We start from the raw sequence: 20,856 nt of genomic DNA, 5'->3' as shown, positions 1-20,856 counted from the left end.
CTTTTTCTCAGCTCTTCCACACATCCCCCATTCCTTTTTTATTTCTACCTCTTCCCAAGAATCCCACTCCCGTAGGACACTCACTAGTTCGTTCCACTGGCACTCCAGCATATTGACAAAATGTTGACGGTATATGATAATAGGTCACTTTTGTGATATATCTTTTTATACTCATATAAGAAACTCTGTGGTTATTTCTCATACAGGACGACCCCTGATACAGAAGAAGTGTATTGAAACACGGCCCATATTGGGTGCTTCCTTTTTATATTTATGTTCTGTACTTTTGACCATCTCTGTTTCATTGCACAAAATAAACCAATGTCATTTAGTCCTTATTTTACTGCACAACAGAGTTTATAGCTGCAACTAAGTGCCAAGCAAAGATTTATCTAGGTTAACCATTCATAGGAAAAGGAGAAAAGTGGTGGGCAATTTCCTTGATGCCCTGCAAAAATAAAACAGACTGATTGCTTAATGGACCTGAGGAATTTGCATTAAAAAATATCTAGTCCTCTGTTAATGATGGCTTTCTGGACCTGAGAACAAGATCCTTGATAGATAGTGAGAGTTCCTGCAACTCCTTTCGAATGGCATCCACACCATCCTCCTCTTCAGTTTTATTTTCATGAATTTCTACATCTCCTTCTCCAGTCTTCTTGTTATTCCCTATAAGCCTTTTTACCACGAGTCCCTGAAATTTCACCAACAGCCTGTGCTGATCCTGAAAGAAAAAATGTATCTAATATTACCCTGAGTCAGGTACATGACATTTTGTGATTAAACAGAAACCAATTGCCATAAGGAACATTGTATTTAATACTACATTTCATACTGCCAGGAGAATACAGTGGGCAGATAACCTGGAAGGGAGCTATGAAAATGGTGCAGTTTGCCCAGAATAGAATGAGGCAGCCTGATTTATGCACAGATCTACAAGGCTTGTGTCTAGAGCGACCATTTCTCCCTACCGTGGGCTTCTGATTCCTTCCTTATCATCTGCTTCTTTTCTAACACCTATTCCAGACTGAAATCAGTAAGCCAAGTGACAGCTGGCAAAGCCCACAGAAGAAATCAGGGCTAGATGCACTAAAAACCATCGTTAAGACCACGTTTTGGACCCCAGTTAGAATACAAAAGTTAAATAGTTCAAAGTCTAATAGATGTTGGCACTGTAATCTTGAAGTAGGGACTTTAGATCATCTTTTGTTTTATTGTCCCTTTATCTTAGCCTTTTGGAACTCAATTTGGGATCAAGTAAATTGTTTATTGGAAAAGCATGTGGCATTATCTTATGATACAGTACTATTTGGTATGTCTATGAGGAAAAAGAGCCAAATATCACATAACAATAAACTTTTATTGATAATGACAGGAGTCGCCATTCAGCATATCACAAGTAATTGGAAAAATTACAGTAGACAATTATAATTTCTGGTGGAACTCATTATGTCACATATATAAAATGGAAAGAGCAATAGCTATACAACAAGGAAGCTATAAGAAATTTAATAAAATTTGGGAGCCATTAACTTCTTATTGTAATGAGTAAACACCATTTTCTATTGTAATATACACTGTCTAATGTTTGGGGGGAGGGGGAGGTATATTTTACATTATTCATAATGGGGAAATAATAGAGGAATGATGGGAGGGGAGGGTGGTAATTTTATGTATTGTAAGATAAATTAGAAAGATTGTCAAGTGATGTGTTTAATTGTATTGTTTTATTGTTTGTGCACTTGATGTAAAACTGAAAATGAATAAAGAATTAAAAAAAAAAAAATGACTTGGGGGCGTGGCTTGGCGTTTGCACAAGATGGAGGTGTGATCGTGCTGCTCCGATATCCCAGGCAACAAACTGAGCAATAATAATACCTTCCGCCTTTTTTTTTGTATCCCAGCAAGTGTTTTCTGATTTAAGAAGATGGCTAGTACACGCCAATCAAAGATTGATGCGGCTTTTGTGGTATCCGGTACGGCGAAGCACATTAAGCATGATCAGGTGACGCCGTCTAAAGCCCCACTGCCGGAAGAGGAAAAGTTGGATAAAAAAGAAATTATGGCGGAGCTGAAAAAAATACAACGATTGATTCAAAGTAATGCAGACAGCATACAGGAAGTTAAGGAGGAGGTTGTACACACTAATTGGCAGATGGAGGTGGCTAATCAGCGAGTGGCTGTGTTAGAATCTAAAATGGAGCAGTTGGAGTTAACGGCAGTTCAGTGCAAGGCAGATAATAAAATCATCAAGGATTTACAAAAACAGTTGGAAGTTTATGAAAATCATGGTCGAAGAAAGAATGTAAAAATAATTGGCTTACCGAAGAATTTGGAAGGAGAGAATCCTATTCAGTTTTTGGAAAATTTACTACCAAAGTTGTTACAGTTGAACTCGAAGCATCCCCTAGAAATTGAACGAGCGCATAGAATTCCATCCCAACGGTTAAATAGTCAAGCAAAACCAAGGCCACTTATTTTTAAGCTTCTGCGGTTCCAGCAAGCCTTTGAAATTTTAAGCTTAGCCAAAGCTGACAGAAACCTAAATTATAAGGGGTCCAAGTTACTTTTCTTGCTGGATTTTGCTAAGAGCACTGCAGCAACAATTTCTACAGCTTAGACCTCAGCTGAAAGAAAAAGGTCTTAAGTATAGTTTGTACTATCCTGCCAAGATGAGGGTTACGAGTGGAACTAAATCCATTTACTTTGAGGATCCAGAGAAATTAAAAGATTTTCTGATCACTTCGGAGCCAATGATTGCTTAAAAGCTTATTCAAGAGAAGAAGAAAAGAAGAAGAAGAGCAAAGTTTATGTTTCACCATAGTACTGATCTTCCATTCTGTAATGGAACTTTTTATTTTCTTTAAGGATTTCAGTAAATCATTTTATTTATTGTTGTTTCTCATCCATAGCTTTGGATAATTGTTCTGTTATGTCAGTTTATGTTTTTAAGTTGATGATTTGTGTGATCTCTGTTTATTTTGTCCTATTACATTGCTGTATGGGATATGTTTATTTTGTCCTATTACATTGCTGAATGGGATATGTTTATGTTCATAATTTATATGACCTAAGTTTAAGTTAGAAGTCTACAGAGAATTATTTGGGAGGTTTTATATTATTATTCTCTCTTGTAATATGTGAGTGCAGCTTCTCATTTTTATTGATTCTTGATGTGCTCTTTTTTTATTTTCTTTGCATGGTTTGAGAGGGTTCTGATATATTGATTGGAATATTCTTTGAATTAACATTAAATGGTAAATAAATTGTTTGTCAGGATGGATTTATGTTTGGTAACATAGAGTGTTATAAGTTTAATTGGGCTATGCTTTAATGGAGTTGACTTAAGCTACTGATTTAATTGATTTTTTATTTTTTATATTCTTGCTGATTGGTGTATTAAATTGCATATCAGTTATGATTACAATATATAAAGTTTGCATATGTTTTATCTATTTTCATGATCTTTTCAAAGGGGATTCAATAGATATGTTTTATTTTTTAATGATGGTGGGGGATGGTTATGAATTCAATTTTATAAGGATTCTTTTGAAAAGTTTTATGGATCTATAAATATGAACTTTTTTAAAATATGTTTTACTTAATAGATGAATTAAATTTTAAGGTTGATTAAAGGGAAATTTTTCTATGTTTTTTAAAAGTATGGAAGCTAATTTACTGGTTTACTAATTATTATTTCTGTTATTTTAACTGAATGTATATGAATAATTTTGGTATGATTATTTTTGTGATTATTTCATTATCTGGGGTATTTATGTTACATTATTGAAGTTTAGGGTATTAATTATTATTATCATCATATTATTGTTTTACTGAAAAGATGGATATGTTTATTATGTTGCTTGGGAGGGTATTGTGATTATATGTCCTATGCGTGTTCCAAGACAATCAATTTTAAGGGGAGGTTTGGGAGGACTGAGGGTTGGTTGTTTTTTTTTATAATTATGGGTAATAAGATTGTTGATGATGGGGAGGTATTGCATCAATTTTATTTAGTATCAAATTTATTGGGTGTGTTGGTGTCTAGTCATTTCAAATTAAACAATATATATTATTGTTTGGTTCTATATGGGAATTTAGATGGAGATTAAGATTTTTTCCTTAAACGTCAATGGCCTTAATCATCAAATCAAAAAGAAGAAAATGTTAGTTTTCCTTCAGAAGCAAAATGTTGATGTATATTTTATCCAAGAGACGCATCTGTCAATAATAGAATCTAAAAAATTGGCAGGAGGTTGGGTTTCTAACAGCTTTTTTGCCCCAGCGGTGGGGAAAAAGGCTGGGGTTGCCATTTTAGTTAATAGGAAATGTACAGCTGATTTTCAACTGGTTGCTTCGGACCCTTTAGGTAGGTGGGTCCATGTTAAAATGGGCATGGGAAATACTACCCTGGACTTGTTCAATGTATATGCTCCAAATACGAGTCAGATGGAGTTTTTTTTAAAAATTACAACAGTTATTACTGCCACTGGCTGCTTCTAATTTAGTAGTGGCTAGAGATTTCAATGCTGTAATGGATCCAATTATTGATAAAAGACCAAGATAGATTTTAAAATCATTAGGGTTAGATAATTTGATACAATCTTGTGATTTAATAGATATATGGCATATTCTTCATTTTAATGATCGAGAATTTTCTTTTTGTTCACAGGTCCATAATTCCTTTTCAAGGATTGATTATATTTTGTTTCTAATAAAATAGTCCAGAATGTAACAAAAGCCATTATAGATCCTATCCTTTTGTCTGATCATGGTGGTGTGTGGATTGAGTTACAATCTGATGAACAAATGTGTTCTAAACCTGTTTGGAGATTTGATAATACTTTGATTGCTGATTCAAAATTCCTTGAAGATTTTAAATTAAAAATGATTGAATTTTTCCAAATTAATACCTCTGCAGATATAAATATAGAAACGCTATGGGTTGCATTTAAAGCAACCATGAGAGGTAATATTATTTCATATTCGGCATATATTATTAGAAAACAACTTAAAAAACAATTTTTTGATTTAGAGAAAGAAATTAAGATATTGGAAAATAAATTAGTTAATAGGTGGGAACAAAGTACTTTACAAATTTTATTAAAAGCAAAAGCCAAATATAATGAGTTATCTTCTCAATTTGTAAGGAAAGATTTGTTTTATCAGCAAACTCAATATTATGGAATCTCAAATAAGGCGGGGAGATTACTAGCAAATTATCTTAAAGCAAAAAAGAGGAAAACAAAAAAATTATTGCAATTAAAGATACACAAGGAGGTATAGATGCTAAAATTGAAAATATTTTACAGCAATTTTTTACTTTTTACAAGGACCTGTATTCTTCTGAGTCTTATGGAGATAGAGAAAAGGATGGTTTAGAATTTTTAAATTTAATTAATGGACCGAAGATTCCTGATCATATAAAACAAAATTTAGAAGAACCTATATCTTTAAAAGAATTAGAAATAGCATTGAGATCTCTTAGAGTTGAATCCGCTCCAGGTGGTGATGGTTTTACTGTAGAGTTTTATAAATCATTTCAAAATACTCTTTTACCATATTTGTTAAATTTATATCAGTATCAACTGACTAAAGGTTGCATTAAAGGTACTATGGCTGATTCATTAATAATTGTTTTGCCAAAGCCAAACAAAGATTCCACTTTGGTTTCAAACTACAGGCCTATCTCGTTGATAAATGTGGATGGAAAACTTGTTGCTAAAGTATTGGCTTTACGATTGGCTAAATCTCTCCCTTTTATTATTGATGTTCACCAAACAGGATTTGTTGCAAAAAGACATTCTTCTAATAATACTAGATTGGCTTTTCATACTTTAAATTTAACAAAAAACATTAATGATCCGGCTTTCTTAATTTCTTTGGATGCAGAAAAAGCCTTTTATTGAATTGAAGGGATTATACATTAATAATAATTTGTCAGATCGGTTTAATTTGCGGAGGGGGGTTAGACAGGGTTGTCAAGGGTTATCCTTTATCTCCTTTGCTTTTTGATGTTGTTCTGGAACCCTTGTTAATAGCCATTAATCAAACAAAGGGGATACAAGGTATTCCTTATTCAAATTGGGAATATAAACTCTCTGCTTATGCAGATGATATACTGCTTTATTTGAGGAACCCAGAAACTTCCATTCCATGCTTACTTGAATTGATAGAGCAATTTGGACAGTTTTCAGGATATAAGATCAATTGGAGTAAGTCTGAAGTTCTTCCGCTTAATGTCCATTGTACCAAAGGTTTATTTGAATCATTCTCATTTGTTTGGAAAGAAGATGGATTAAAATACTTAGGTATAACTATTACAAACGCAATAGAGGATACAGTGAAAGAGAATGAAAAATTTTTATTAAGAAAAATAACAGAGATGTGTGAGCAATAGAATCCTTTACATCTTTCTTGATGGAGGAGAATCCAAACTATTAAAATGATGATACTGCCTGTGGTGGGGTCCTTTTACAAAAAGTTGAATGGTATTCTTACAAAATTTGTTTGGTTGGGTAGAATTGCTTTAGTATCTCTACAAAAGACAATTGTGGAGGGAGGGGTAAATTTTCCAAATTTTTATAGGTATCATCAGGCCTATATTTAATGACAGGGTATTGAGTCCTCCCAGAGCTCATGGAGACTGTCCCAGATTGGTTGTATTTAGAATGGCGGCCCTGTTTCCTTTACATTTGTCTCATCTTCTTAGTATAAAATTGCCTAGGAAATATAAAGAAAATAGAATTTTGATGGATACATGGAGAACTTTATGTTATGTTAGTAACTTATCGCCCAATCCAATTTCTAAATCATTAAATCAATCCATTTGGCTAAACTCCAAGATTAAAATTGGCGGATTTCAAATTGTCTGGAAGCATTGGATTATCGCAGGTATACGTACTCTGAACTGCTTGATTTTTCACAGTTGCAGCATAAATATGGTTTAAATAAATTACAAAGTTTTAAATGGTTGCAGCTGAAGCAGGCTATTCAGGAGGGGTTCCCTGAATGGAAAGATCTTAATACTCAGTATAGTCTGGAATTCCTATGCTTTCAGGCAGATTTCTTGGGACACCAAGCTGCACAGTGGTATAAATTGTTATATGGATACTTGAATAAGAAACAAAAAACTGGTCTTAAAGACATTTGGAGCATAGAGATCAAGCACCAAATTTCTGCTTCTCCATGGCCACGAATTTGGTAGTTATTTTAGAAGTGGAGTGGCTTTTTCCATTCTGCTGACTCTAAGTATCAATCTGGTTGCTGTATTCTGGAGTGTCTGTAATTTTTGAGCTCTTTTTCTGTAATACCACTGTACAGTAAATTACAGTAGTTCAGGTATGGCAGTAGTATTGCTTGATAAGTGCCAAAGAATATCCAGTTAGCTTTACTTCTCTATGGTTTTCAATATGGGCCTCATCTATGCGATATAACCTGTCCTAATCTGGGAAAATCTGATTTAAAAAAGTGTTACTTTAATTCAACAAAAAGTTATTGCTTTATCTAATTTAAATACTAGAATCTCTCTTGCACTGTAACCAAGATGATTGTCAGCAAAAGTATGGAAGTTGTGAAACACCGGGTGCAACTGTATTTATGTTACCTCTGGAATTTTGGTGTTGAGGAAAGTGATGATCTGCGGCACACATCTTCCTGGGGCATGCAGCATGCAGTGTGTGGACAACTGGAATAAAAGAACTGCTGTGAGGTGGAGGATGAGGGCTGGATCCTCAGTGGCCTTCAGCTGTTCAATCAAAGCTTGTCTGTGCTGGAATACCACTTGTCTAGAACAATAAAATAATAATAAAAAAGTAATTGTGCTGTGGTCTTAGATAAGTCAAGTGAACATAATCAAATGTTTGCCCAAATGCTCTTGATGGGATTGACTTTTACCCCTAGATATGATAAAGAAAAGTAAATTCTAAAACAATGCATGCAAGAGAGACATGCTTGGCTACAGAATTCAAGCATGCACAGGAAGGCAGACGTAAAAGAGACCTTACTTAAGGGAGGAGGGAAGGAGAAAATCAGAGTGCAAAAGATCTGTGAACATAAGAATAGCCTTACTGGGTCAGACCAATGGTCCATCAAGCCCAGTAGCCCGTCCTCACAGTGACCAATCCAGGTCACCAGTACCTGGCAAAAACCCAAAGAGTAGCAACATTCCCTGCTATCGATCCAGGCCAAGCAGTGACTTCCCCCATGTCTTTCTCAATAACAGACTATTATGACATTATATTTTAACTAGTTTTTTAGTCCGTTACATTAAAGGGGGCTAGAATAGATGTGTAGACTTAGGCATTTCATTCTTTCTCTCTCCTTGCCCCCTTTCTTTCTGTCTGTCTTTCTTTCTGTCTCTCTCCCTGCTTGCTGTCTGTCTGTCTTTCTTTCTTTCTGTCTCTCCTGGGTTGGCATCTCTGGTACAAGTTACTGGTCTTGGAGTACTGTGTTCTGTTTTGGAGGCCTCATCTTGCTAAGAATGTAAATAGACGAAGTAGTCCAGAGGAAGGCAATGAAAATGGTATAAGGCTTGTGCTAAAAGACATATATTAGCCTTTTGGAATTCGATCTGGGATCAAATAAATTCTTTATTAGAAAATCCTGTAGCATTAACTTATGATACTGTGATATTTGGCATTTCTATGAGAAAAAAGAGTCAGATATCGGCAAGTAATAACAAACTTTTATTGATTATGACAGGAGTTGCCATGCAACATTTTACTAACAATTGGAAAGATCATAGCAGACTTAACTTTAATTTCTGGTGGAATTCACTATGTCACTTATATAAAATGGAACGTTCAATAGCAATACAAAATGGAAATTATAAAAGGTTTAATAAAATATGGGAGCCATTAACATTGTTTTGTAATGAATAAACACCATTTTTTTTCTTTTGAAGATAAATTATTCACGGAGGGGAGGGGGGGATTGGACAATTGAAGAAAAAGATAAAATGAATTAAGAAGAATAGTGTTGAAAGGGAGGGTGGGTGATGGGTTTATATATATATATACAATTGTTATTATCTTGATGGATTTATCAAGTGTTGTTTTTGAGCCTATGTATTACTTTTTATTGTTGAATGATTAAAAAGGAATAAAGAATTAAAAAAAAAAAAAAAGACATACGAGAAGAGACTGGAATATGTACACTTAGGGGTCCTTTTATCAAGCTGCGGTAGGGGTTTGCGCGTAATACCACACGTTAAACTGCCTGCCGCGCTAGCTGCTAATGCCTGCATTGAGCAGGCATTAGTTTTTTAGCTGGCCGCGGGGTTAGCGCGTGATGAAATGTCAGACGCGCTAACCCCGCTAGCGCGGCTTGATAAAAGGACCCTTTAGAGAAGAGGAGAAACAGAGAAGATATGATACAGATGTTAAAATACTTGAAAGGTGTTAATACAGAAACAAATCTTTTCCAGAGAAAGGAAAACAGTAAAACTACAGGACATGAATTGAGGTTGTGGGGTGGTAGACTTAGGAGTAATGTCAAGAAATTCTTTTTCATGGAGAGGGTGGTTAATACCTAGAATGTCTTCCTGAGGGAAGTAGTAGAGACAAAAACAGCGGCAGAATTCAATAAAAGCATAAGATGAACACAGAGGATCTCCAATTAGAAAATGAATAGTATAAAAAACAAAACATAAATAGTGGCATGTGCATTTTTGATGTGTTGAATGTTGCTTAGTTGGCAACTTCAGCTGATGTATGTTAGACAGTCTTGTACAGTCTCTGTCCAGTATGTAGCAATCCAGTTTAGGGTGGGCTGGAGATGTCTTCAATGGAAACTTCAAGAATTGGAATGTGGGGACGGTGTCAAACAGACTTTTATGGTCTCTGTCCCGCTAATGACAAAATGGATTCAGATAGGCTGGAGTGAGTTTCAATGCCTATTCCAGTAGTTGAAACCTAAGGACAGTGCCAAGATGACTACTATGGTCTGTCCCAAAATTACTAAAGAAATAATGATCAAGTATTTTATATCACATTCGTTGTTGGTTTAATCATGAATTGATAATGAGTGTGACTACTGGGCAGATTGGATGAAACATTCAGGTTTTTATCTGCTCTCATTTACTACATTACAGTCTGAGTGCCCCAATACCATCTATACAGTGGAGGGGCAAAAGAAAGGTGGAAATAGTGTGGGAACTATAATTATCTGTAAAAGAAGTGATATTCAGCTACTATATAATCTATTCAGCAAGCCTAAACTAAATGGATACATTAAGGTCCTAATTCTATATATGGCACTTAAAATTATGCCCACAAACATGGACATAAGATTTGCCGCTGCTGGGTCAGACCAGTGGTCCATCGTGCCTATCAGTCTGCTCACGTGGTGGCCCTTAGGTCAAAGATCAGTGCCCTATTTGATTCTAGCCTTACTTGCGGATGTTCTGTTTCAGTAGGAACTTATCCAACCTTGTCTTGAATCCCTGAAGGGCGCTTTCCTTACGTTTGTACAGAATCTTTTCCCTTCTAACTTTAGCGAGTGCCCTCTTGTTCTCTTCACCTTGGAGAGGGTGAACAATCTCTCTGTCTCTACTAAGTCAATTCCCTTCTTGAATGTTTCGATCATGTCCCCTCTCAGTCTTCTCTTTTCAAGGGAGAAGAGGCCCAGTTTCTCTAGCCTCTTGTTGTACGGCAACACCCCCAGCCCCTTAACCATTTTTGTCATTCTTCTCTGGACCCTTTCGAGTAGTACTATGCCCATTTACATGTATGGCGACCAGTGTTGAGACGCAGTATTCCAGGTGACGGCATACCATGGCCCAGTATAACGGCATGATAATCTTTTCAGATCTGTTCGTGATCCCCTACATGTACCCAATCTGCGCATGCAGTTTAACTAATGAGACAATTAGCACTAACAATTGAGCACCAACAATAAGTTATTGGTGCTAATGGCACTGAAATTTGTGCACACATCTTTAGGCACCAGGATCCACACAAAAACCAAAAAGAGGGCAAAGGCAGCTCAAGGGCATTCCTGGAATTTATGCACTATTTTACAGAATAAGGAGATCTGCACCTAATTTAAGTGAGAGATTTTACACCAGGTTTTACTAGGTGTAAATCCTTGCGCCCAAAATTAAGCGTGGATTCCAGCGCCAAATGCTATTCTATAAACGGCACACAACTTTTAAGTGCCATTTACAGAATAGCGCTTAGCACTAATTTTTATGTCCACAGTGGCATAAATTCAGCACTGCTGATAAGTACAGTGACACTGAATATGTGTATTTTAAAAAAAATAATGAATATATAATAATGAAATATATGAATGATAAGATATATTCATGTCTTATATTTTTTGTTGTATATAGAAGTGGGAGGGGGGTGGGGGATATATCTTTTTGTTGTATGATATGGTAGATTTTCAAGTGATATTGTATTCTAATTGTTTGATATTTACTGTGAATTATAAAATGAATAAAGAATTAAAAAAAACTTTAATAGTGCAATACAATTGGTAAATCATAAATACTACATAGAACGCACTAATAACTATACAATTATTACACTAAACAATCATTTACTTCTATCCTCATCTTCATTCTTAATATAATAATACATATGATATGATTACAAATTATAAATAAATAATTTAACTATTATAATTCATTTCCCTCCCCCCACCCTCCCTGGATGTGTAAAGAAATCTAATGAAAAGGGAAGAAACATGACCCTTACTGTAATGCCAGAAAAGTAGTCAATGGACTCCATACATCCTTAAAGGACTTACTAGTCCCTAAACGTTCCACCATCATTCTTTCATACTTATATGTGGTCCACACATTTACCCACCAAAAAGTGAAATTAATCCTATCATGATTTTTCCAATTCTGTGTAATCAATTGAACAGCTATTCCCGTCATAATCAGGAAAAGGTGACTTTTATACTTATCTAAAGTAGGCTTAATATGTTCAGCTTCATAAGATAAGGGAATAGCTGCTTCAAGAATGAGATTAATTTGTCCCATGGCCAGCTTTTAAATTAACATGCTGTGTGCCATTGTTGAAAATCTGTCCCAATATCTAAATTCAGAAAACATGGCACCAGCAAATAGATCTCAAGGAGGAAAGCTGAGCAAATGGGAACCGTTAACTAAATATTGTAAGGATTAATCTCTTTAGATGTCCCTTTAAACATACACATCCAGAATGGGAGGGTGGGGGAGGGGTATGTTTTGGAGTTTGGTTTAAAGCAGGGGTGCCCAACGCGTCGATCGCGATCGACCAGTAGCTCAGGAAGGCAACTCGAGTCGATCGCACTCGTGTTGTCATCCTGATTTACGGGCCGATCAGCCTTCCTCTCCAGTGTTCTCCCTAGGGCCTTTTAGCTGGGCGGTCCGCCCAGCTGTCATCTGCCGCTGCTGAACATTAAAAAAAAAAACCAAAAAAACGGCTTGGACATTTCAGCCCCTAGCGAACTTATGCTCCGGGCTCTAAAGTGTGCATGCAGGCTTCTCTTCTCTTCCCTCCGAAACCGGAAGTTATGTCCGGAGAGGGGGGGGGGGAGAAGGGAAGCCTGCACGCACATGTTGAGAGCCCTGAAGTAAGCGTTCGCTACGGGCTAATGCGGGAGACAGGTTAGTGAAGCATTTGTTCTTGTTCCTGCCGGGTCCGGCCTACTTTCTGTTTCCGCGAAGGCAGGACCCGGCAGCATTTCCCCCAATAGGTTGATCACGATCTTGGGCTGATCAGCCTTCCTCTTCCCGATGGCAGAATTGACGTCGGGGAGAGGAATGCTGGTTGGCCGAAGCAGGGAGAGCTTGGGGCTTGTTATTGGTGGCGTTTGGGTCCTGGTCCCTGATGGTAATGGCAGTGGCAGTGGCTTGGGGGAGGGCAGGGAGAAAGAAAGAAAAAGGGCAGGCAGGGAGACAGAAGGAAAGAAGAGAAACAGAAAAAAATGAAAGGGAGGCAGAGAGAAAGAAAGGGCAGGGAAGAGGAAGGAAAAGTTGGGGGGAAGGAATGAGGTCTGGAGGAGAAGGCTAAAAGAAGGGAAGAAAGATTGTATGCACAGTCAGAAGAAGAAAGTGCAACCAGAGACTCATGAAATCACCAGACAAGGTAGGGAAAATGGTTTTATTTTAAATTTAGTGATCAAAATGTGTCTGAATTTATATCTGCTGTCTATATTTTACACTAAGGTCCCCTTTTACTAAACCGCAATAGAGGTTTTTAGCGCAGGGAGCCTATGAGTGTCGAGAGCAGCGCTGGGCATTCAGCGCAGCTCCCTGCGCTAAAAACTGCTATCGTGGTTTAGTAAAAAGGGAGGGGGTATATTTGTCTATTTTTGTATGGTTGTTACTGAGGTGATAGTGCTTAGAGTCATCTGCTTTGACCTCTTTGAAAAACCCTGGAATAGGAATGATGATTAACATTTTCTATGCATACAGTGTGCTTTGTGTTTTTTTTTAAATTTTATTGTTGGTAGATCATTTTAACTTGGTCATTTAAAAAGTAGCTCGCAAGCCCAAAAAGTGTGGGCACCCCTGGTTTAAAGGGTATGTATTGATTGTTCTTGAAGGTATTTATTTATTGTTTAATAGTTGAAAGGGTGGGGGGAAATAATTTTCCTTTTTATAAATTATTGTAAGTTTAATGTGCTTTAATTTTAATATTATATGTAAGAGTATTAATTATTGTGCACATCTGTAGTTTAAAAATTGAATAAAAAATTTATAAAAAGAAACTCATTTCTTTTTAATATAGTTTTTAAATGTAACATTAGCTTTTTAGAATACCTGTTCTAAAAAAAATAATAGATTTAAGTATAAGTGAAAAAAAATGGCACGTCTGTTCGGTTGGTTGGTTGAGTTTATAATTAAATGTATTCAATAGTGTATTCTGCCAGACATTCTGTACACAGACATTAAAAAGTAGATTTTATGGCAAACTGCTTTAAATACCTTGATTGTGCTAAGTGATATATAAAGTGAAATACAATGAAATACAATCAAAGATATGAAGCTACATGTCTATACTTGATATCAAGTAGATCATGCACTAGGGTTTAGTTTAATAGGGTCTGACTTTATGTTAATCATCTAAAATTGCAGCTGAATCTTAAACTGGATATTTCAATGCATACGTATACAATTACATGCCTGATGTACATTATCACTTTTAGCTGCATCATACATTGGCTTAGTGCATCTAGTGTAGAATCACGCTTCTAAGTGGAATGCTGTGTGAAACTCAACATACGTGGTGTCTAACTGGTTCTTCGGCACAGCTACATTCCAGTAATTGCCAAACAAACCTTTGGAAATATAGCCCTAGTACTTGCCAGTTTATAAAGTCACATACTATCTGTTCCTCCAAAAGTATTTCTAACACCAGTCTATTTATTTTACAGTATTTGAACATTACCTCTCCTTCTTTTTATCTCCTTTTTTCAACATGATACCACAGGCATCAGCAGCAGCATCCAAGCATGAAAGGAAATCTTCTAAACTCTGCAAAACAAGTCATAGCAAACAGCACTGATTCTTTAGAGTTCTTTTTTCGTTGTTAGTTTTCTGATTTATAGGGGGAAATTTTATAACAGGATATCTATATGTGAGAAGTCCAAAAAGATACCTTTTTAATATTTATTTATTTATTGAATTTTTCAAATTATTAAACAAGCACTTCAATACTTGAATACAGATTTACATCATTAATCGAGAAACTTAATACACCTAACATCACTTACAGTAATGCAATGAAAAGAAAAAGTAAATATTATTTAGTCCACAAACTTAAAAAAATATAGATCTAAGTATTAGTATAATAACAAAAAGATACCTATTTTAAAAAGACAATATAGCACAGTTACTTACCTGTAACAGGTGTTATCCAAGGACAGCAGGCAGATACTCTCACATGTGGGTGAAGTCATTCACGGAGCTTGGTACGGACAGTGCAAAAGTGTACTGTCATTTTAAAAGACTGAAAAGTCTTGAGATCACCCATAATATGCATGTGCCAGTGCCTTCCTGCTCAACATTGGTTCAAGGGACCATCAGTTTAGTAAAAAAGCTAAGAAGCCAACTTAGGGGAGGAGGGAGGGTTGTGAGAATATCTGCCTGCTGTCCTCGGATAACACCGGTTATAGGTAAGTAACTGCGCTTTATCCTAGGTCAAGAAGGCAATATATTCTCACATGTGGGACTCCCTAGCTACCAGGATCATGACTGTGAGCCTGGTGAATCCAAATGGGTTGAAGGAAGAATAAATTCTGTAGAACTGATTGGTTGAACCGATTATCTCACCTGGAATGATTTTCCAAACAGTAGTGGGATGTGAAGGTATGAATTGAGGACCAGGTGGCTGATTTACAGATGTCCTCAATAGGAGTGGAACGTAAATGAGCTAAATAAGTTGCCTTGTTCTTACTTTATGTGAAAGTGACATGATTTTCCAGCAGCAGCAGCCCAGTCCAAGCGTAGCAAAAGGAGATATAGTCAGCTAGCCGTGTCAAGATGGTTCTGTTGGTGACAGGAGCTCCAGGTCTGTTAGGATCAAATGACAGGAACAGTTGAGTTGAAGTTTGGTGAGGCTTAGTACAATGCAAGCAATCAGCACATGCATGCTTACAGTCTTGCTTCACTAGGATGAGAATGTGGTCTTGGAAAGAAGACAAGGAAAACTATAGACTGATTTAGGTGAAATTCTGAGACAACTTTCGGGAAGAACTTGGGATGAGTGCAAAGAACCACCTTATCGTAGTAGAATGTTGTATAAGGTGAATCTGATACAAGTGCTTGAAGTTGACTGACTTGGCATGCAAACGTTATATAGATTAGGAAGGCTGCTTTCCAAGTTAGAAGCTTAAGAAATGAAGTAGAAAGTGGTTCAAACAGAGGTTTCATCAGAGTGGAAAGTAACTTTTGTCTGTCTTGACTAGATTGTAAGCTCTTTTGAGCAGGGACTCTCTCTTCTATGTTTTTATGTATAGTGCTGCGTATGTCTAGTAGCGCTATAGAAATGATTAGTAGTATGAAAAAGACCTTTCATGAATCTGGAAACTAGAGGATGTAATGATAATGGCTTTTTATCCAGAAATGTATGAAAAGCTGTAATAACACTGAGGTGTAATCTTACTGAAGTAGTTTTGAGACCAGAGTTAGAGAGGTATAGGAAGTAGTCTAGAACCTAAGGGAGAAGACAAGTTATTGGATTTGATGAGTAGAGACTACACCAGAATGTGAAGTGAGTCCACTTAAAGTGATAACGTTGTATGGAAAGTTTTCTAGAAGCATGAATGATGGCTGACTCTTGTGCAAAAAGTGGTAAAGTATCTACTTGTTGAGAGAAAGATATGATATTGTGAGAGTCAATGAACGTAGATTGGGATGAAAAGGAGAAACCTCATTCTGTCTCAGCAGCGTTGGAAAGATTTGAAGTGTGATGGGATCTCATACACTGAATTGTAGGAGAATAGGAAACCTTGGTTGACGTGGCCATCAAAGTGCTATGAGAATCAAGGTGGCCTGTTCTTGGTGATGCCTGAGTAAAGTCTTCCCAATTAGAGGTATTGGAGGGAAAGCATACAGAAATTTGTCTCTCCAGTCCAGGAGGAAGGCATCAGACTCTAGGTAACTATGAGTGTAGATTCTAGAACAGTTTATAATTGTGAGGGGAAGCAAAGAGATCTACTTCTGGAGTTCCCCAATTTTTGAAAATCTGACGTAAAACAGTTGAATTGAGTAACCACTCTAAAGAATGTAGAAGTTTGCTCAATGGTATGTTAAGACATTCTGCTTTTCTGCGAGATTACATTACAATATATTTCATTTCTAGACTGCAAAACTTCATGGATCAATGCGGTTAACAAAGAGTAAGAAACTAGACAACCCAGTGACCTACAGAGTAATCATAAAGCCTTTTTTAATTTTCTAAAATTCATACAAATAGAGATGACTTTAATAACTTTCTGAAGTGTGTGTATGAGCAAAACCTTGTGAACAAAGCACGCACCTCCTTATCCTGATAGGCAAACAGGCACTGGAAAAACTTTGAGAAATATGTTGCGACGAATTACCCAGGATAAAATTCTGATCACGAGACCCTGTGCCTCCTTATAGAAACATAGAAGATGACGGCAGATAAGGGCCATAGCCCATCAGGTTTCCCACTCTACTGACCCACATATGTTCACATAGTACATAACTACCTGGTTGTCTGTTTGAATGAGTACTACTTGATTGAGGAAGCAATCCTGGAATACTCATAGAACATTGCAGATTGCTCGAAGCATGAGGAGATATATTTGGAGAGATATCTCTTAAGGATACCAGCTACCTGGAATATGGAGACAACTAAGGTGGGCATGGTCTCCCCAACCAACCATTGAAGCATCTGTTGTCAATATCATTTGATGTGACAGAATATGGAAGAAAAGGCCTCTAGAAAGATTTGTCGGTGATAGCCACCACTGAAGGGATTGACAAAGTGCTGAAGTCACTTGCAGTCACTGGGATAGCGTATTAGTGGCTTGAAACCATTGGGTCGAGAGCGCCCGCTGAGGTTCTCCGATATGTAGATGGGCAAATGAAGTTACATGAACTGTACAAAAGAAAATAAGAATTGCCATACTAGGACAGACCGAAGGTTCATCAAACCCAGCATCCTATTTCCAACTAGAGAATGACACAGGGACCGATTCCTGCGGCTAGTCACAGCTAACCCACAGGAATCAGGGGGGGAGGGGGGTATGACAGTTTGCTGCGGGTACTGGAATAAGGCTTTTCACCGCCCCGCAGAGTGGTGAATGACCTTGTCCCCACAGTAAAGGATCTGGCACAAGTTGCCCCTCCCACCCCTCCCGGCCAGCAGGCCTCCTCACGATCGCGGGTCCAGCAGTCTCCCCCTCGCGAGTCCAGATCCCCCCTCCCTCCCTATTGCGGGTCCAATAGCCCCCTTCCCTCGCTCCCAATCCCGGATCAAAAATGGCAAAAAAACAAACAAACCTGCACCTCCCGGGGCAGGCCTACCAGCCTCTTAGAAGCTTAGTAGGACAAAGATGCAACATCGCACCCAGGGCGGCTCTAGAACCTTCCTCCCAAGTCCCTCCTTCCGATATAACTTCTGGTTTAGCTTATGCTGTTAGGTGCTTCATAATTAGCCACATAAGTGATAGCCGGCCACACAGGACCAGATAGTCAATGCTGGTATCTGGATATGGCCTGGCAGTAGCCATAAAAATACTGACTGCAGCCAGCTGCATATTTTGAAAGTTGCTCTATTTAATTCTTTATAAACTGTCTATCATTTTGCTTTTCCAGCTAGGTTGGTCCTGTTCTCTTTTTACCACTTCCTCTTGTTTGTTTTTTTCCCAAGTCCTTTTCCAGGATCTCATTTCCATTTCCTACCTCTTCACTCTGGTCTTCTTCCTTTCCTTCCCTACATCAAGTGAGCCATTGCAATCAGTGTCCAACACACATCCCACAGCTGTGCACAAAATTCAAAATAATGCTTCACTGGGCAGAAAATCGAGGATCAGCATTTATTGGGAGTTAAACATGTATCTCCAGTACAGATCCTTATATTTTATCTCAATTTCTCTCATCTGCCTTTTTACTTAACTATAGCTAGATTTCATTTCTCCTCCAGTTCTTCAATCTCCCTCTTTACACTGTCACTTACTTACCAGCTTTCCATTTCCTACTCTTACTTCCTTACCTCTCCCATTTCCCTATCACATTCCTTCCCCAGCCTCCTAGTCCCCCCACCATCATCTTCTACTCTTTACTTATCACCCCCTCAGCCTCATCTACTTATGTCTCTCGTCCCTTAACCCCATCTCCTTCCATGTCACCTGTCACCTCTTCACCTCCAGTGCCTTTCTTAGGTCTTATCCTCTTTTTCAGGCTCCTGTTTTCTCTCTCCCATCCCTCACTCTCCCCCATTTTATTCAAAGACCTGTCCCTTTCCTTTGTTTCTCACCCTCTCCAAAGCCCTTTGTCCCTTTCAACTACTTCCCAATCCCTCTACAAATTGTCTCCCCTCCCATCTCTCTGTATTCAGTCTCACCACCCTACTCATACCCCTAACACAATCACTCAATCTCTGTTGCCCTCCTAAATCAATGGTCATTTTTTTAACCCCCCACTCAAGCCCCAAGTCCCACTTACACTCTCAATACCCTTGGCATCCAACCAAATTCTAGAGTACTTACTTGAGTCCTTGCTCTCCCTCATCACTCAGTTCTTTCTCTCCTTTTTCCAGCACCGTCTTTGCTGTTCCCCCCATAACATCTTCTCTTCCTCATCGTCCATCACTCTGTCTTTTCTTTTCCTAATTCCAGAATCCATCTTCCTCCATATATGCCCTTTCTTCTCCTCTTCCTCTGAATGGATGATATCCATCACTGATTTTATTGAATTGTAAACTGGCTCAAATAAGGTGGTACATCAAAATTTAATAGACTATAGTATCTGCTCTCCAGTCTCATTCCCCTTCCCCCATCCCAGGCGTTGGTCCCTGTACCAGCTCCATCAGCAACAGCATTAGCCTCTTCCTGTCCCAATCCCAGCCCCACCACTGACTCTGGCCCCTTCCCATCCCATTACAAGCCCCATCATTATCATCATCGCTCTAGCTAGTCTTGCTACAGTTTTGAATAGTAAGTTACAATATCTGCAACAGACTTGTGAACTTTCCAATCATCACTTCCTTAACAAAGCAACATCCTTCAGGGACTTTATAGATTAATACAGCTGGTGCAGGATGCAGGAACCAATACTGCTAATTAGAGAATGACACAGGGACAAATCTCCATTCAAGTCCCATTCCCGCGAGTTCTCTCCCTGTCCCACCCCTGAAAGCTCTGTCCTCATCTGTACAAGCTTAGAACACTTATGATTTTGAAGCGTTTGAGGCTTGTGCAGATGAGGACAGTTTGCAAGGATGGGGCAGAACTCACGGGGACAGGATGGAGACAGATTCAGTAGGAATGGGGACAAATGTGTTCCTGAGACATTTTCTACTAACTTCACAATTGTTACCTCTGTGGAAAGTATTTCCAAAAGCAATAAAACAGGATGTTTAAACTATGTGAAACAACTTACCTTTCCATTGAGTGCAATGTGGAGTTTGGTTAGAGGACCCTGGGTTTCTTCTTGCAGCTTACCTAGCAATTTTTTTCTTACCTATGAAACAGAATACAAGATTGTGTTATGGATTAAGTTTAATACTTCCTACATGTTGGAGGAGGCGCCTCTCCCTCAGGGAAACCTCCTGTAAATGTTGTTCCAAATTAACTGATACATGGGGCAATCAGATGGCCTCAAGAGTTTTGTTTTTTTAAAAGCTAAGGACCTCAGTGAGCTTCATTCAAATTAGCATGCCTAGGTTTGTAGATGGGCAGCATATAAGAAATAAGATAAATAAACTTCAAAGTACCATCCAAACAATTTTCTAGATGTTTACAGAAAGAGTGCTGCCTGGGCTGGCAAAAGAAATATGGAAAAAAGCAATATAAAAGAGTACCATTATTTTAGGTTGGCTGTTACTTTAGCTTAAGTACAGACAGTATGCATCCTGAGAAAATTAAAGAGTCATGAGATAGGTGGCAAAGTTCAGTTCTGGATAAGGACAATCTTATATGTGGCCCTGTGTCTGGCAGGAGAAGAATTGCATGCCTGGAAATGAGAAACATCAGAGACAGAAAAGCAGTTGTACCTGAGGAAAACAGAGGGCGAGCAAGATTAATAGAAAGAAAATTAACAAGGTAAGAACCTAATCTTCCATTTTGTTACATCTTCTCAGGCATCCATATGTTAGGTGACGTAACAAAGCAATGGCAATGCTCAGAAGCTGCTCAGAGGAATCTGATTACTGAAGCAATACCAAA

General features: G+C 37.8%; 1 protein-coding gene across 4 annotated transcripts in view; it reads right to left on the bottom strand.

Annotated features, from left to right (window-relative positions):
• Positions 1-255: 255 nt before the first annotated feature.
• The window catches only part of UFL1 (UFM1 specific ligase 1), a 149,236-nt gene continuing 128,635 nt past the window's right edge, over positions 256-20,856 (bottom strand). For 3 of the 4 annotated variants that reach the window (XM_033937241.1, XM_033937240.1, XM_033937239.1), the window contains 4 exons: positions 20,072-20,152; positions 14,388-14,473; positions 7,607-7,787; positions 256-724 (listed from right to left, as the gene is read on the bottom strand). In XM_033937241.1, coding sequence (XP_033793132.1) covers positions 509-724; positions 7,607-7,787; positions 14,388-14,473; positions 20,072-20,152 — 564 coding nt within the window. In that variant the 3' untranslated portion in view covers positions 256-508. Of the gene's footprint in view, positions 725-7,606; positions 7,788-14,387; positions 14,474-15,364; positions 15,512-20,071; positions 20,153-20,856 lie in introns of those variants that run through there. The other variant, XM_033937243.1, reaches the window with a different exon arrangement.

This window comes from Geotrypetes seraphini, chromosome 3, assembly GCF_902459505.1.
Source record: "Geotrypetes seraphini chromosome 3, aGeoSer1.1, whole genome shotgun sequence".
NCBI lineage: Eukaryota > Metazoa > Chordata > Amphibia > Gymnophiona > Dermophiidae > Geotrypetes > Geotrypetes seraphini.
Note: the sequence above shows the minus strand (reverse complement) of the source record. Positions and strands in the feature narration are given on the sequence as shown.